The sequence below is a fragment of the Archocentrus centrarchus genome, chromosome 11, assembly GCF_007364275.1.
Source record: "Archocentrus centrarchus isolate MPI-CPG fArcCen1 chromosome 11, fArcCen1, whole genome shotgun sequence".
NCBI lineage: Eukaryota > Metazoa > Chordata > Actinopteri > Cichliformes > Cichlidae > Archocentrus > Archocentrus centrarchus.
In genome coordinates this window covers 4664059-4677156 of record NC_044356.1, presented here as the reverse complement: position 1 = coordinate 4677156, position 13098 = coordinate 4664059, and the positions used below count along the sequence as shown (strand labels likewise).

General features: G+C 44.9%; 1 protein-coding gene across 2 annotated transcripts in view; it reads right to left on the bottom strand.

Moving 5' to 3' along the window:
* The window catches only part of LOC115788719 (protein shisa-7-like), a 33594-nt gene extending 22557 nt beyond the window's left edge, over window positions 1-11037 (bottom strand). The window contains exons 1-4 of one of the 2 annotated variants that reach the window (XM_030741861.1): window positions 10400-11037; window positions 6545-6784; window positions 5947-6063; window positions 4680-4825 (exon numbers count right to left, since the gene is read on the bottom strand). In XM_030741861.1, coding sequence (XP_030597721.1) covers window positions 4680-4825; window positions 5947-6063; window positions 6545-6784; window positions 10400-10812 — 916 coding nt within the window. In that variant the 5' untranslated portion in view covers window positions 10813-11037. The remainder of the gene's footprint in view (window positions 1-4679; window positions 4826-5946; window positions 6064-6544; window positions 6785-10399) is intronic. The other variant, XM_030741862.1, reaches the window with a different exon arrangement.
* Between the last annotated feature and the right edge of the window lie 2061 nt (window positions 11038-13098).

Genomic DNA, 13098 nt, shown 5'->3' with positions numbered 1-13098 from the left:
GTGTGAGTGAGAAAACAGAAACATTCACCTCCACTCTGATCACCATCAGAGAGGAAAAACTTGATCAAATCCCTGGAAAACTTTTTGAAATCACACAAATTTGATTGCATGGTTGTGCTGACTTTAGTAGCAGCAGATTCAACACAAAGCTGCTCTGTGTGTGGGCAACACATGCATTTAAATAAGAGTAAGAATTCCAACAGCTTAAATCATTTCATAGAGATATTAAATAAATACCAACACATTCACCGTGCTAGGAATATTTAGAAAAAGCAGCAGCCGGCATACAAGAACCTTTAAGAGACTGATGAGCCAAAACATTAGGAACACTTGTCCGTTAGCACTTCCTGTGCAGCTAAACCAGCTTTGTCATCTGATGTCTTTAAACCATTCCACACTAATATAATATTCAGGCTGGGGATTTGACTCTATCCCAGCTACTCAGGCTAACCCTATGTGTTATACTGTCACTATATCTTGTTTTTACTGAGTAATCCCCTTTAATGATATTACTGGAAGATGTTTTGCCTCATTTTGGCAGATGAACTACACTCAAAAGGAGAGTAAAGGCAGGTGGAGAGAGTGCGCATCCAAAACTATACAAAAGCTGCAGCAAAGGAACAATTCAGCGTTTTCTAGGATATGACGTGTTAATGACATGGTGTTTTATTTTAAATATCACATTAATTTTGATACAAGCAGGTATATAGAAAGTCTATTTGTCTGCTTATGCAGATTTCTATCCAAGCATAAAGCAAAAGTTTCTGAAAATTTCACCCACACAGTCACTGAATTTGAACATAAGCTGGAATACAAAGAGGCCGAGTGTTTTCATGTTTGAGAGTGTTTTTGACTGACTAGTTTTTCTGCAATTACCATCATCTCTTTTTTAATTCTCCCTCTCTCACCTCCACTTTTCCTGTGACTGTCCATTATGCCAGAGTCCTGTCTAACAACATGTGCAGAGAAGTATGCCTCTGCTGAGAGGTGAGAGAAAGCTGTGGATGCTGTGGTGAGAGGGGGATACACAGCATGGTGACTGTGACCGAGTCCCTGCTCAGATTAACAGCAGGCCAAAATCGCTCTAATGCTACACTACGGAAAACAGTGGCTGGAGACCACGGCACGAACAAAATTACTGTGAGCAATTAACTTGTCATCGTCTTTGAAATTGTTGCTTCAAAAACTAGGTTTGCAATTAGTTGCCATCTTCAAAGTGACTTTGGTGCCTATAAATGATGATAAAACAATAAGACAGATTCAGTCTGCTACCAGTGTGCTGTCAGTCTGCTATCAGGCTGCTGTCAGTCTGCTATCAGTGTGCTGTCAGTCTGCTGTCAATCTGCTACCAGTGTGGTGTCAGTCTGCTATCAGGCTGCTGTCAGTCTGCTGTCAGTCTGCTATCAGGCTGCTGTCAGTCTGCTATCAGTGTGCTGTCAGTCTGCTGTCAATCTGCTACCAGTGTGGTGTCAGTCTGCTATCAGGCTGCTGTCAGTCTGCTGTCAGTCTGCTATCAGGCTGCTGTCAGTCTGCTATCAGTGTGCTGTCAGTCTGCTATCAGGCTGCTGTCAGTCTGCTATCAGTGTGCTGTCAGTCTGCTACCAGTGTGCTGTCAGTCTGCTGTCAATCTGCTACCAGTGTGGTGTCAGTCTGCTACCAGTGTGCTGTCAGTCTGCTGTCAGTCTGCTATCAGGCTGCTGTCAGTCTGCTATCAGTGTGCTGTCAGTCTGCTATCAGGCTGCTGTCAGTCTGCTATCAGTCTGCTGTCAGTCTGCTGTCAGTCTGCTACCAGTGTGTTGTCAGTCTGCTACCAGGCTGCTGTCAGTCTGCTACCAGTGTGCTGTCAGTCTGCTGTCAGTCTGCTATCAGTGTGCTGTCAGTCTGCTATCAGGCTGCTGTCAGTCTGCTATCAGTGTGCTGTCAGTCTGCTGTCAGTCTGCTACCAGTCTGCTACCAGTCTGCTACCAGTCTGCTACCAGGCTGCTGTCAGTCTGCTATCAGTGTGCTGTCAGTCTGCTATCAGGCTGCTGTCAGTCTGCTACCAGTGTGCTGTCAGTCTGCTACCAGTCTGCTACCAGTGTGCTGTCAGTCTGCTGTCAGTCTGCTACCAGTCTGCTGTCAGTCTGCTGTCAGTCTGCTACCAGTCTGCTACCAGTGTGATGTCAGTCTGCTACCAGGCTGCTATCAGTCTGCTACCAGTCTGCTACCAGTGTGGTGTCAGTCTGCTACCAGTGTGCTGTCAGTCTGCTACCAGTGTGCTGTCAGTCTGCTGTCAGTCTGCTACCAGGCTGCTGTCAGTCTGCTACCAGTGTGGTGTCAGTCTGCTACCAGTGTGCTGTCAGTCTGCTACCAGGCTGCTTTCAGTCTGCTACCAGTCTGCTACCAGTGTGGTGTCAGTCTGCTACCAGTCTGCTGTCAGTCTGCTACCAGTGTGGTGTCAGTCTGCTACCAGGCTGCTGTCAGTCTGCTACCAGTGTGCTGTCAGTCTGCTACCAGTGTGGTGTCAGTCTGCTACCAGGCTGCTGTCAGTCTGCTACCAGTGTGGTGTCAGTCTGCTACCAGGCTGCTGTCAGTCTGCTACCAGTGTGGTGTCAGTCTGCTACCAGTGTGGTGTCAGTCTGCTACCAGTGTGCTGTCAGTCTGCTACCAGTGTGCTGTCAGTCTGCTACCAGGCTGCTGTCAGTCTGCTACCAGTGTGCTGTCAGTCTGCTACCAGTGTGGTGTCAGTCTGCTACCAGTGTGCTGTCAGTCTGCTACCAGGCTGCTGTCAGTCTGCTACCAGTGTGCTGTCAGTCTGCTACCAGGCTGCTGTCAGTCTGCTACCAGTGTGGTGTCAGTCTGCTACCAGTGTGCTGTCAGTCTGCTACCAGTGTGCTGTCAGTCTGCTACCAGGCTGCTGTCAGTCTGCTACCAGTGTGCTGTCAGTCTGCTACCAGTGTGGTGTCAGTCTGCTACCAGTGTGCTGTCAGTCTGCTACCAGGCTGCTGTCAGTCTGCTACCAGTGTGCTGTCAGTCTGCTACCAGGCTGCTGTCAGTCTGCTACCAGTGTGCTGTCAGTCTGCTATCAGTCTGCTCTCTGTCTGCTACCAGTGTGGTGTCCGTCTGCTACCAGTGTGGTGTCAGTCTGCTACAAGGCTGCTGTCAGTCTGCTACCAGTCTGCTACCAGTGTGGTGTCAGTCTGCTACAAGGCTGCTGTCAGTCTGCTACCAGTGTGTTGTCAGTCTGCTGTCAGTCTGCTACCAGTGTGGTGTCAGTCTGCTACCAGCATGCTGTCAGTCTGCTGTCAGTCTGCTACCAGTGTGTTGTCAGTCTGCTGTCAGTGTGCAAATGAATGGGGTCAAGTTGGCAATTATATGCAATCAGTTTGTCATCATACAGCAATAACTGTGGTAAATCAGCAAAAGTTGGAAATTAGTTGCCGTTTACATACACAGAAATTCACATTAACTGATCACATTCAGAAGCCTCCACAATTAGTGATGTAGTTGCTTTGGGATAGCGATTTACCTGCAAAATTGCATAGGTGCTCTGCAACCTTGCTTTTACATAAGAACATAACCAGCTGGCAACCAGTTGCAGACACACTACAGACAATTTGTGTTTATCAGCACAGACTGACTCAGACTGATCAGTCTGTGCTCATCAACAAGATGGCAATTATTTGCAAACTGTGACCAATCTGAGTTTGATCGTGATTCCCAGAGGTTGGTGGTGTTATACATACAACCTCTTGGTGACCCATTGGTCACTACTTGCTGAATGGAAAAAAAATTCAGTGCAATCACTGGGAAACCACCAACTTTACCTGGTCGCAAGGAGTTTGCGGTCTTATTTTTACTCTGTCTGATTTACACGTACTATTGTTACGCCTGTGGTTAGATCGCAGTGTGATGAGTATACAAAGGTTCACTTGTTCCTGATGGATTTTGTCGACTACCTTCCCCAGCCTGATATGATTCATCTGTGAGTGGTCAGAATGTTTCAGCTCATCTGTGCACATCGCCCCTTTTTACTGCTTCCGTTCTCCAACACAGTCATTTAATAGTGAAAATAACAGCAATAGAAAAGCCATGATGCTAGATTTAATTTTAGTTTACAAATATTCACAAAAGCAGACTCTACTTTGCTGCTTATAGTATCAAAAACATCACAATTTCATCATCACAAAGGTCCTAAAAGTACATAAAGAGAACCTAATAAAACAAATGAAAGTAAACAAATATTGTGGTTTGGTGATGGGTACAGTAAGGAAATGATCCAGTGTATATACGTCATATTTATGCAGAAATATAAAGAACTGAAAGAAAATTTACCTAAAAAAACAAAAAGTTATAAACATTTTTTGTATGATTTAGAAACTATTACTATTTTTCATATTAACTATTTGTCTTTTAATCCAAATAAGTGAGTTTCTGTAAGATGAACACCTCTTTAAATGTCTGAACTCGTGTTGCTTCATTTCAAATGACCCTCTGAGATTACTGTAGTTAAACAGTCATCTCAGGAGGCTTTTTGAAATGAAACAATTCCACCTGAAGTGAGAGGTGTGTTGCTGGGATCTGAAATGATTGTTATCACTTTTTCCACTGGGGACGGGACCAGCTGGCCTCATTCCAATTCTCACTTAACCTGAATGTATCCTCACTGCTTTGGATGTTTTTGAGTAATCGTCACTCACTGCGGTTGTCCTTGATCTGCAGGATGGGGGTGTACAGGCTTTTGGACGTGCGTCCGTCTGAGGTGGTGGTGGTCAGCATTGTGGTGTTGTTCCTCTCGCCCTGCTGCACGGGGCTCGACTGGTGACGTAAGATATCCACCAGTGATCTGACGCAGCAAAGGGAGGAGGGAGGGAGCGAAACAAAAGGCCAGAAAGACAAGAGGAATAAAAGAGACGTGAGGAGAATCGTGTGGAGGAAACATTAAAAACACCCAGACCTCAATATTGTCCCAAGTGCTCTTTTCTCTGTCATGTGACTTTATTTCATTTTTCAAACCTGTCCAAAGCAATCTAGGTTTTCTAATACTCACATTTCTTAATCGTCTTAATATGCAACAAACTGAGCAGTTCTGAGACCTCATTTCTGACTTTTTTTAATCTCATGTGTAACATATAATCATTTAATCAAGATAATAAGTAGATAATAACTAACTAGATTTAAAGTAATGTGAATAATTGCAAGCTACAAACTCCTTTCAATCATAGACTGTCCATAAAACACTGAGACAAAAACAAGCCTTAAACCTGCATTCTTTTTAATGGCCAGCAGGGGGAGACTCCTTCTGCTTTTCCAGTTCCATAGAAGTCTACGGGGAAACAACCCCCACTGGGTGACATCATATTTATGGATCATTAACATGATACTTATTGTCTTGGGATTTTCAGAAAAACTGATTTATTTGAACTTCCCTTCTTCCTCTAAATGGTGTGTGTGTGTGTGTGTGTGTGTGTGTGTGTGTGTGTGTGTGTGTGTGTGTGTGTGTGTGTGTGTGTGTGTGTGTGTGTGTATATAAAACAAACTCAAGTTTAAAATTTTGCAGTCTATTTAAGCTACAATCTTTCCCAGCTCTCTCTCTCTGGAGAGAGAGGGCCAATGGCACTGCTGCCCTGTTGTAACCCACCCACCGCCCCATCATCCATCTGTAGGCTCCGGGGGGAGATGATTATGATTCAGCAATGGGCCGCACGTTTACAACCACTAAACTCACCCACATCAAACTAAAGACCAAACTCAAAGTGGCTAAACATTCAGTAACATCCACCAGGTCGATGGAGGGTAAATTATCTGTATAGGGTTAAAGTAAGGTAACATATACACATCTACCCCGACCCCGAGTGGTTCTCTGGTGGATGTTAAACGGTTACGATGGCGGTCGAACAGCATCGAGTTTCTTCTGCGTTCTGCACGTGTAGACTGAGAATCAAAGCGGCTGTCCGGCAGTCTCACCTGGGCATGTTGATGTCTCGGTTTCGGGGTCGACGAGCCACCTTGCTGAAGGCAATCCTGACGCCCACGGCCACCACCACAGTGAAGGAGATCACGCCTCCGATCACATAGGCCGTACTGTTTATAGAAAGGAAATGACATTGGATTAAAGTCACTCATGTTTTTATTATTCCCTTTTCAGTATGATTCATGTCTCTATCTGTAGTTGTGACTAATATTGTGCTTCCATTTATCAGGCTCAGATTTGTTGCACTCCAAGCAGGGATGTATCCACTGAAATCCACGGCTGACTTTGATCCAGGAAAACAGGAAATCTCTTTCATGAAAAATAACTTACCTCTTTTAAAGGTTTTTAGCTCTTCATAAAGTAATTTTTGAACACTTAGACAGCCCAAGTGTGATGTGACACACCAGGGAATTTGGGTGAATGCCATCTTACTGTATTTGCAGATAGGCTGATATCATTTAAAAGGCTGATGTGACCAGATATGTGGCAGTAATCATGTTTAAATTAAAACAAGTAACAAAAGGCAACAAAAGATTTTAGAGATTCTCTGATTCTAACATGTGGTACTTTTTCTGGCATCCAGACTCTGACCTGCTGCTCTGCTGCTGAAGCGTCTCAAAGTCGGGGTCGGGCTTCAACGCGGGCACGGTGACGGGGACCTGCGGGTCGGCCCAGACCGGGGACTTGTAGTTGTTGCAGGAGTCCTGGTCCAGCCGGCTCCTCTGGTGCTCGCAGCAGAAGCGGTAGTGACAGGTGCCGCAGCAGTAGATGTAGCTGCCCTGGGAGCAGTTGAACGTGCTGTCAAAGTGCCCCATCACGTCGAAGTAACCCCTGTGGAGTAAAGATGGTAAAAATGTACCACTGATGCCACCGTGTACGACATCTCTGCCGCTTTAGATGCTTCTTTGACCTTGAAAGTTCACGGGATGTGAGTGTTGGGCGCATGGGTCCAGGAGCATCACTAGGAGCATCATGACTACCAGAGCAAGAGCATTCTTTAATTCCAATTTCTACCAATATGTTTGTCCATGTCAGGGGCAGTTTTCCAATGAGCTGCTCCCAAATCCTTACTACCTGTTAAAGATGCATTAAAGAAAGGACAGCATAAGGGCAATAAGGGCGCATGAGCTAATCACAGCTAGTACAAGGTGAGAATGGATGATGATGATTATGACTGCTATCAAACCAAAGCCTGATTTGCAGTCCCGTGTTTTTTTTCATTTTTGTTTTTTGGGGTGGGGGTGGGGGTGGGGGTGGGGGTGGGGGGGGGTGGGGGTGGCTGGAGCATGGTGGGGAATGGGAGCCACTCTGACTAAAGGTCAGAACAGAGTGAGTCCACACAGATGGGTAGAGCTGTGAATATGAGAGCATATGGGTACAGTAGCTTTAAAACCTATTAAATCTATATCTTTCTATCATCATATCTTTGAATTCTTTAATTGGTTAATGTGGTGCATTCTTGGCTCACTAATGTAGTGATGCAATTACAGCTAAAGCTAAAAATGTGGCTTAAGTGATCATTGCATGGTCAACACCTCTGGTGCTTAAAGTTTGCCGGTGATGAATTGTGCTTATTTTGACCAAACAAAAGCAACTTTTCTTTTTTTTTACTGCTGCAAAGCAGAAAACAGGCTGAGAGTCTGAAAGTGCATCTGCTGCCGTGATGTAAAATCCACTGGTGTCTGTGGATAAACTGGTCTAACGCTGGTCTGTGATCGAGCTTCCTTCCTTTCTCCTTGTGCTCATCAGTATCATCTTGCAAGTTGTGCAAGTTGCTGCCTGAATCACAGTAATGTGTAGCTGAAGTTTTTAGGTGCAGATCCAGAAAGTATGGAAGCTTGTTTCCACCCCCCCAAAAAAAGAAACGTTTTTGCTATCCATAACTCAAAATTTTGAGTTAGCTCTGCCAATCATGAAGGTACTTTATTTCCTTGTTACCTGGAAGCAGATGACACCAACACATGCACGCTCAAAGCTGGTAGCGACAGTATCAGTGAGCTAGCAGTGTTTAGCAAACATTAACAAACTGTTGTCAGGTTTTTGACCTTTGACCTTCTAGCCAATAATCGCTGCATAAAAGGAATCAGTGTTGGACAGGTGATGCCTTCAGCCTCCTGCTCCCAGGTAACAAGCAAATGAAGTACCTTCATGGAGCTTCCTGATTGGCAGAGCTAACTCGAAACGTATTTTCTCAAGATTTCAAGTTATGGATGGCAATTTTGTTTTTTTAGTGGTGGAAACAAGCTTCCATAATAAGGAAGCTTCCTTTCAAACTGTTGTGGCGTCTCCATCTGTGAGGATCTGTGAGCTTCTGTGCTGATGCATCATTAAAAAGCGGCACAATCGCAGGCTCGTGTCTTCGGCCCGTTGGGAGGATTTTGTTACTGTTTTGAAGCATTTCACGGACTCCCCTGCCTGACATTTGTTGCTGCAGGAGCTCTCTGAGCACTTCAAGCCAAAACATGTCGTCTCAAAGGAGATAAACGTTTTAGGTAAATACCTTTTTGGGCTCGCAGGCTAAATAACAGCAGAGTGAAGGAACCTGCAGAACTGAGATCTGTCTCTGCTGCAGTGTTTTGTGCTGCTTTCTTGTGCCTGACTGTAGCTGCTGAGAGTCGTAGCGTGTGGCTCGCCAACACACATCTGAGTTAGAGCTGATTATACGTTGCTTAGCAACAGCAAGACGCCTCTCAGTGAGCTTCGGTGAGACGAAGATCAGAGCTGAAGGAGGAGAATCATGATGTGCCTCGAGTTTATGTGATCGAGACATCACACAATGGATGTAAATTAATGAGGCGCAGCCCCTCGACCATACGCACAACTTCAACACAAAACACAAAACGTAGATATTTATATACAGTTTATCTTCATTTTAATCTAAATTGACTCTGTCTACATTTTAAAGTGAACACCTTTTCCAAATTTTGTATGTCCCCACTTCAGATCCAAACTGACTGAGCGGCCTCTGAAGAGATTAGTTTCTGACTATGAATGAGGCTTTTGTCTGTCTGACTGTGGCAGCAGGAGTTATGTCAGTCTGATCTGGGCAGAAGAACCCTTGAATCCTCACAGAGGGAAGTCTGTTTGCTCTCCTGGGCGTCAAGATGAAATAAATGTTGATGCTTTAACAGCTCACTCTCCTCAACTGGTATTCCTGCATAACAGATTAAAATGTTTCAGACTGGGATACATTGATCCAACATGGATCAGCCTGTTTCCACCAATTCTCGGCATCATGATATCGCTGATCGAGGACACACTTATACTGCACACATGGCCAAACTATGAAAAACCAACCCACAGACCACCTCAATCTGACCCCTGACACGCTAAAAGCTAAATAATCCCTCCCCATTCCCGAAAAAATAATTTATAGATGGATGTTGATGGATATTCAGGTGACTAATCTATACTCCTGTTTAACTATAGACACTGTAAATGGTGGATGTAGCTCCCTGGTCTCAAAAATAAAGGCAACACGGAAACGCAGAAGTGCTTTAAACCTGCATTCTCGTTAATGGCCAGCAGGGGGTAGAGAGAAGATGCTTGTATAGTCTGTGGGAAAAAGGCTTCTGCTCCCTCACTCTGTGACCTCACTCTGTGACCTCACTCTGTGACCTCAGTAAATGTCAGAATATATGTGATGTAATGAAAAAATATGTGTCAAAAAATAATTACAAAGGAAAAGAAAGGAGGATTATCCTCATCGTGTCTGGTTTCAACAGACCAAGATGGAGACGATGAAATTCTTACTGGACTTCATTAATCAGTCCATGTGTCCATCTTCTATACTGTCCATGTATTTAATTATATTTTAATAGCAAATGCTCTACCAGCGAATGAATTAATACACCTTTACTTGATGTAGCATTAAATGTGGATGTATTATGGCACGGTCCACACAGACATAATAAAGTCAACATTTTTTGGAAACATGGACCCATTCCCTTCTGTTAACTTAACAAAACCTGTGGAGCTTAGCCTGATTCATTAAAACATGCATCATGTTTCACCTGAGTAGCTCAGCGTGTGACCCTTTGTATACTTTAACCAAGTTACTGAGGCCCACTGAGACAATAGCTACCCAGTCCTGCCATAAAGCACATGCTTCTTTACTGTTCATGTTGCTCTAAAGGGGACAAAAATTAACATCACACTGCAATAAACAAGGCTCCAAACTAGAAAATGAGACAAATTTTAGCGAGCTAAAAACTATCCAGTGAGAACTGGGGTCATTCATCCATAATTTCTCTACAATCTAACTTCGCTTTGCAGTCGCAACAGTCTCCCCCTGCTGGAGATGAGAGAGAATGCAGATTTAAGGTGCTTCTGAGTAGGCTTTGTCCGTCATTCAGTTTGCGTACACTCAATCATACAGGATTTCATTAAACTCACAAACATGGCCCTTTGAAGACTCAATGTGAACACTACAAAAAAGTCTGATACCTGCACACGTCCACGTCCACCAGCTGTCTCGGGGGTGGAGCCACCTGGACCGCACTGAGCGGAGGCTTCAGAGCCGCCGTCACGTTCCTTGGCAACATGGTCTGAGGGAGGGGCTTTGGTGGGAGCTCAGCCATCACCGGTGGATCATCCCCGTCCTCCACCTCGGCCGCTTTCGGCGGCACTTTGGGTCCGGCAGGCAGCGGTGGGAGCGGCGGCTTGTAGCCCGTCAGGAGGAACAAGGTGGTGCCTGTTTTAGCAGCCGCGGCAGAGCCGCCGCCGCCGGTCAGAGTCCTGATGTCATCATCGACTGCATGTCGCCGAGTGGTGATGGTTACAGTGGAAACAGCGAGGCAGGACAAAAGCAAGGGAACAAGGGACAAGCAAAGCATCCCTTTTAATATTTTAGACGTCATTGTTTTATCACAAAGTTCTCAAGCCAAAAAAAAAGTGTCACAAACGGCTCCAAACGTCAGCGAGCCGCTCCAATCGGTGGCTTATAAAAGTCCTGTCTGATGAACCAATCCTCAGCAGATTCACGGCGTCACTCCTTCATCTGCATGTAAACATTTCTCTGTGAATACAAATCCTTCATAAGCAGCGTTTGTAAACATTGAGGTCTTTGAGTGTGTTAGGCCCTCTGCAGTCTGCCTGTACGATGGCCGTGGACCAGAGTGGTTACAAATACAGAATAGTGTGGCTTCCGTCTATGGCAGCAGGTATCGGATGTTTAATTTTGGTCTGTCGGTTGACAAAGTGCCATTTTACAGTCCACCGGCAAAAATCTTCAAACAGGCAGTATTCAGATGTTTCTGTAAACAAAACGAGTATGAAAAATGAGCAGAGTCTCCTGTGTCCTAATGCAGGGGTTCTGGGAGCAGTTTATGGCACAAGATTGATGTAAGAAACTGGAATGAAACTGGTCTGTAAACATTTAGCGCTGTATGTAAACTTGGTATTCAGTGAGCTCTGACAGATGCTGGGCGGATTCTTCTCGGAGTTTGGCACTTCTGTTGTCCCGGGTGGAGAACCAATGCGTAAAAATCAGACATGCAAAGGAAATCAAATGAAACTTGAAGCTCCGTGTGTCTCGTGTCTGTAAACAACAGCGCTGGCAGCTTTAGAGATCTCAGCTCTGTTTGGTGAACAGGCTGAGAGGAAGTCCGTGTAAATTTGGCACAAGCTGTTTCTTAAACGTCTCTTACACCACACTCACAGTTTATCCCAATAAACCAAATCTCCCTTTCAATTTAGAGGAAGAGGATCAGTAAAGGTCAGTATGCTTGAAATTTTGGTTTCAACAATGGAATGGTGAATTTGTAAGTCGTGGGCTAATAAAGGTGACGGCATTAAGCAGCATCAAATCTATAAGAAAAAAGTCCTTCCAGCAGCCACCGGAGGACAGACATCAGTTCATGAAACGAGCGTGTCAAGGCATTCACAGAAGAGTGATCGATGGCGGCTGAATCACAGGAAGAAAAAGTGAGGATCTATGTGCGTTTGAGAGTGTCTCTGCTCTGAGTTTAGCTTGGCCCAGCAGAAGAGGACGAAGGAGGGCTTGGGCCCGGTTCTAGCAGGGCAGCGAGGTTCTGCCCTCAGAACAGACATGAAAATGTCCGGATTCATCCGTCGACACAGAGGAACGCAGGGGCGATGACGGGAACTCGACACGGTCGCTGCCACACTCGACACCGCAGGCTGCGTGATCTAAAAACGGGTTAGAAAAAACTTACAAAGCTGTTCTTTCATGCAAAGGTATGAAATCTCAGGTCATTAGCAGTTTCTTCATTGACTCCCTGAATGTGTGTGCGCACCGACATGACTGAGGATCACTGCTGTAGAAATCTTCATCATGAGGGGCTCTGTAAATGTATTTGTATGGCTGGTGTTCAGTATGGCTTTAGGTTATGTCCTTTTTTTCTGAGCTTTACGAATTAGATTTTCTTCCACCAACAATGAAAGTACAGTGAAAGGTTTTAAATTGCATGTTTTTAATAGAATAAAAGGAAAAATGCAAAAAGGTTGAAGAGGTCACTGGGAGTAGATAAAGGGGGCTTTCAGGTTGTTCAGCGTGGCCTAATCAAGAGCCACGTGTGGAAGAAACAGGAGACGACAAAGGGCAAGAGGCCTCTCTCTCACAATAACTGGAAGAAGGAGATAGGCAAAGTGTCAACAGTGTTTCACAGCGCAGACTGAGACGGCGGCGTAGCTCCGAGCCTTGGAGATAGCGGTGGTGGTGCAGCAGTGTTGCCTGTATTTATCTGTTTAGACGTGGCTTGTGTTGCCTGTCAGTCAAACAGCGTCAGAGTTATCGCAGCTCACCACACGCCTCCTCTGCTATGCATAACTACAGCAGTCCAACAGCTGGAGGATTTGTCTATAAAGCACTTTGAACCAATAATGCACTGATCATCGCCCGGTGGGAAAAATCACACAGCTGTAACATTAAGAGCAGCAAACACGACAGAAGAGGAATGGATATAAAGTCTTACAGCTGTTCTCTTGAGATTGAATGTGATTTTTTTTTTTTTTTTTAATGGGATGTAGGATAGTTGAATGTATTTGTGGGTGATTTATCAAAAGCTGGGTGACTAAATAAACTGTGTGTGTGAGGATCTGAGGAGGTGTGATTTCATAGAAGTTAGATTTTTTGCTTCTCTTGACACAGTCGGTTTGGCACCTGGTTTTGGTCTTGCTTGGAA